Below are 5,000 nucleotides of genomic sequence, written 5' to 3'. Positions count from 1 at the left end.
TTTCAGCTCTCTCCCTTGCCAGGCTCCACCCCCTCCCTCTTCCTTCCTCCCTCTTCCTCCCCACTCCCGAGGAAGTACGCCTCAGCGCTCTTGTCTTCCGCTGCGGTTGGTCGCCGGCAGGAGGAGGAAGAGGAGGAGGAGGAGGAAAAGTAGGACAGTGGAAAGGAAGGGAGTGGTTTAAGGTTATATGAATACTTCTTTTCACCTATTCTGGGAAGGAGGATGAGGAGGAAGAACAAGAGGACAGTTGAGTTTGAGCAAGATAATCAAATGAGGAACTTAGAGGGATGGAAAGACTACCTGTTGTTGTTGTTCTTCTTCTTCTTCTTGTTCTTGTTCTTGTTCTTGTTCTTGTTCTTCTTCTTCTTCTTATTATTATTATTATCAATCATGTACTACTACTATTAATACCACTAGTACTACGACTACTATTTACTTATATATTCATTCCATTTACTAATTTTACTTATCTACGAGTATTCAGTCTGACTTCCCTTCACTTAATTCAACTTTTCATTACTTTTTTTACTGTGTGCACCAGAATGCAACACGTCTGAGAGATGAGGAGTGGCCCTGAGTGTGGAGGGAGTGAGCTGGGTGCCTGAATAATGAGTGGGAGACTGGGTGGAGGGAGTGGAAGATGCAAGCAGAGATGGAGACAGAAGCTGGAAAATGGAGGAGAAAATGGTGATGTGTGTGGGAGAAGGGCGGAAGCAGATATGAAGAAAGATGGTTACAGTGGAGAGGGATAATGGATAGAGAGAGATAGACGGTGGTTGATAAGGATGAAGATAGAGGGTTACAGTGGAGAGGGAGGGTGGATGAGGGTGTGGATGAGTGGTTGGAAAGACGCTGCTCCAGATTTGAGTGTAATATTTGCCCGTGATGGATGTATGAGAGAAAATAACCCCGAATGACACATAGTACTTAATAATACAAAAAATACAGTGTAGAAACGCGTAAATTTGGCAAAGATTATATTTTCCCCTGCCTTCACCTCTCCCACTCTTCCTTCTTTGCTTCTTCCTCCTCCTCCTCTTCATCATCATCATCATCATCATCATCATCATCATCATCATCATCATCATCAGCTACCAAACTTTCTCACCTCCCCCCCAGCTGAATTGTGGTGTGTTGCGTGAGATTAGCATTCCTTTGTCTACATTCTCACACACTTCAGTCTTTTTATGTATGCCTTCCTTACACCTTCCATTCCTGTAGTAGTAGTAGTAGTAGTAGTAGTAGTAGTAGTAGTAGTAATAGTAGTAGTAATAGTAGTAATAGTAGTATAGCTATGCTGGTATTAGTAGTATTAACAATAGTATAGTAATGGTGGTATTAAAAGTAGTAGTATCATAGTGATGGTTGGTATTATTATTATTAGTAGTAGTAGTAGTAGTAGTAAAAGTAGTACCATAGTGATAGTAGTAGTAGTAGTAGTAGTAGTAGTAGTAGTAGTAGTAGTAGTGATAGTAGTAGTAGTAGTAGTAGTAGTAGTAGTAGTAGTAGTAGTAGTAGTAGTAGTAGTAGTAGTAGTGCAGTACTAGTAGTAATAGTAGTAGTAGTAGTAGTAGTGATAGTAGTAGTAGTAGTAGTAGTAGTAGTAGTAGTAGTAGTAGTAGTATAGTGATGGTGGTGGTGGTAATAGCAATAGTAGTAGTAATGATTGTTGTTGTTGTTGTTGTTATACGATATATGTAATGATAGTAATGTTGATGTTATTTACGTTGCTGATAGTGGATGAGAGAGAGAGAGAGAGAGAGAGAGAGAGAGAGAGAGAGAGAGAGAGAGAGAGATAGGGTAAAAAGGGCCAGGCAAGTCCTTTCCGGTGACGTAACGGGACCGTGGCTGTGTTAACGTGACGAGGTAGGGACAGTGGCGGGGGAGAGTGGGCGTGACGAGGGAGGGAGAGGAGAGGGTGATGGCTGATGGGTGATGGGTGGGAGGGAGAGGAAGAGGAAGGGGATGATGATGTCTGGTCCTGCTGTGTGCTGTGTGTCTGCTGTGCCTTCATCTTCTCTTTTTCCTTTATTTTATTTTGTCTTTCAGTTTCTTTCTTTCTTTTCTTTCTGTGGACTATGATTTCCGTGGTTTTCTTATTTCTTCATATCTTTCTTTTTTCTTCTTTTTTTTTCGCTCCTTTATATATTTGTCTTAAGTTTCATATTTCCTATCTATCAGCTTATATGTATATCTTCTTATCCACCTGTCTGTCTGTCTGTCTGTCTGTCTGTCTGTCTGTCCCCCGATCTATCTGCTCTATCTAACTGTTTATCTGTATGTTTGTCTATTTGTTTATGTGTTTGTTTATCTATCCTTCTAATTATTTATCTATTTATTTATTCACCCAACCACCTATTTACCTAGCTACCACCACCACCACCACCACCACTACCATCATCCATCCATCCATTCCCTGTCTGTCTATTTACCTCTATCTATCTATCTATCTATCTATCTACCTATTTATTCCTCTACTTACCCACTCATTCATCTACCTATTACTTAACCAACCACCACTACCACCACCACCACATGACCTTCCCAAACACCCACACAGCACTGCGACCTTCCATTCATTCTCTGTCTGTTTATTTATCTATCCATCTATCTATCCATTTATTTACCCACCCCACCCACTCATCTACCTAACCACCACCAGCATCACCACCATCATTACCACAAGACCTTCCCAAACACCCACACAGCACTGCAACCTTCCATTCATTCCACCTCAGCCACAGTGTCCTCACCTGCCTGCCCCTCTCCTTCCCCAGGGCGGCGCGGGACGGGTACCTGCACGTGCTGAAGGAGGCCACCAGGCGGGACTGCAACCAACCTGATGAAGATGGCCTCACTCCGACCTCCTGGGCTGCCTACGAGGGGAACCTGGACGCTCTTAGGGTCATTGTGGGGAGAGGGTGAGTGTGTGTTTGTGTGTGTGGGAGGGAGTAGGGAGGGAGAGGATGAGTGAGTGTGTCTCGGTGGGTGGGAGTGAAAGATGTATCATTGTGTTTCTTTTATTGTTTTGGTTTTAGTGTTGGCAAAAGTTAGGTTGATTATGGTCCAACACTGCTTTCGATAAGTATTCTATTATTTTTTCCTCTCCCTTTTCTCTCTCTCTCTCTCTCTCTCTCTCTCTCTCTCTCTCTCTCTCTCTCTCTCTCTCTCTCTCTCTCTCTCGCTTCTCTTCCTTAAAAAAAAAAACTATTTATTTTGTTATTTCGATTTTGTGTAAAGAAAGCTTTGCAAAGAGAAGCTTAACGATAATGCAATTTAACATCTTCAACACCGGTACTTCTTTTTTCTCCTCGTCTCAGAGAAAATAGATAAATAATAAAACAATCAAATAATTATTTCGATCTTACATTTGTCAGAAAATTACTCTCTCTCTCTCTCTCTCTCTCTCTCTCTCTCTCTCTCTCTCTCTCTCTCTCCCCACTACATTATAACCCAATCAAGTGGCGCGTGGCTGTGTTGAGTTAGAGGCGCAAGAAGAGGAGGATGTGGCGAGGTGGGGAGGTGACGATGGGGACGTTGGTGCGTGTGTGGCTGTGTGTGTGCCTCTGATCGTCACTGAGTCATTAGCAGGCACTGTAATCACGGGTTATTATGCCATTACCTCCAGTGACACTGTCTGGGTGTGTGAGGATGGATGGGAAGAAATTATGAGGTGTGTGTGTGTGTGTGTGTGTGTGTGTGTGTGTGTGTGTGTGTGTGTGTGTGTGTGTGTGTGTGTGTGTGTGTGTGTGTGTGAGGAGTGTTGGTGATCTTTGAGTGGGTAAATGAGACTGGGAAGGAGTGGAAGTAGTGACAAGAATGGGTGTATGTGAGAGATGGGAAGGAGTGTTGAGTGTGGGAGAAATAGGGTGTATTGGAGATGATGATGTTTGGGAGGGAATGGGAAGCTGTGTTGGTGGAGAATTAATCATGCCAACTCGATACGTAATAGATTGTAACACTGTACACTAGAAACTTTTAAACACCGTCTTGACAAATATTTTGCCTACAATCCACCTACAATCCTTGCCTCCAGGAAATGGGGCACCTCATTTCATATAATTTCATTCTTCCCTATAAAATATCCTACGGACATTTTCTTCTCTAACTCAGTACGGTGTACGGTATTTATTTCCGATTTGTTTTTTTGTACATTTTATTACGGGGTAGGGTGTAGGGTGTACGGTGGGGAGAGAGTCTTCTACTTTGCTGTCCTTTACTTCCTTATCACCTTAATAGTCCTAGGTCAGGTTGGTTACCTCGTGACGATCGCAAGGTCTGTCGTAATCTGTTTTTTCAGTGTAACTATGTACCTCTCTCTCTCTCTCTCTCTCTCTCTCTCTCTCTCTCTCTCTCTCTCTCTCTCTCTCTCTCTCCACGGACAGCCTCCTGGCCTGGTCCGGGATACCTCCCTCTTCCTCATTCTCCCTGTCAGTCTGTCAGTCGGTCAGTGAGTCAGCCATTAAATTAGTAATTCAGTCAGATAATAAATCTGTCAGTCACTCAGTCAGTCAACTACTTAAATCAATTAGAAAGAAACCTAGTTACTCAAGTAGGTAGGTAGGAAGGCAGTTAATCAGTCAGTCAGTCAATCTGTTAATCTATCACTAAATCATTCAATCATTAATCAATTCATTCAGTCAGTCAGTCAGTCAGTCAGTCAGCCAATCATTAAGTCTGTCAGCTATTCCACCAACCAGACAGTGAGTGAGTCATTGAGTGTTGACTTGCTTTCACTAACGTTATGCAATGGCTGGAGATAAGATAACACAAAACACGTTCTACTTACTTTTATCATTATCCTCCCTTTCACCCTCTCTCCTTCCTTTCCTCTCTCCCTCTCTCCTTCTTGGTACAGTATTTAGTATTTACACTTGTATATTGAGTCCGTATGCAGAAACCCTTCGTTCTCTCACCACAACTATTTCCAAAGACCACAGAGATCATTAGCTGGATCCCTAACACTCATTCTCCCGTTGTTAAGGAAAAAAAATCGTGTT

The 5,000-nt window shown here is 42.7% G+C and overlaps 1 protein-coding gene across 3 annotated transcripts in view; it reads left to right on the top strand.

Annotated features, from left to right (window-relative positions):
* LOC123514279 (Usher syndrome type-1G protein-like) overlaps positions 1–5,000 on the top strand; it is a 76,833-nt gene that overhangs the window by 25,094 nt on the left and 46,739 nt on the right. For 2 of the 3 annotated variants that reach the window (XM_045272087.1, XM_045272086.1), the window contains exon 2: positions 2,778–2,921. The exons of the other annotated variant lie outside the window; for it this stretch is intronic. In XM_045272087.1, coding sequence (XP_045128022.1) covers positions 2,778–2,921 — 144 coding nt within the window. The remainder of the gene's footprint in view (positions 1–2,777; positions 2,922–5,000) is intronic. 3 annotated transcript variants of the gene reach the window in all.

The sequence above is a fragment of the Portunus trituberculatus genome, chromosome 37 (genome assembly GCF_017591435.1).
Source record: "Portunus trituberculatus isolate SZX2019 chromosome 37, ASM1759143v1, whole genome shotgun sequence".
Lineage (NCBI taxonomy): Eukaryota > Metazoa > Arthropoda > Malacostraca > Decapoda > Portunidae > Portunus > Portunus trituberculatus.
Note: the sequence above shows the minus strand (reverse complement) of the source record. Positions and strands in the feature narration are given on the sequence as shown.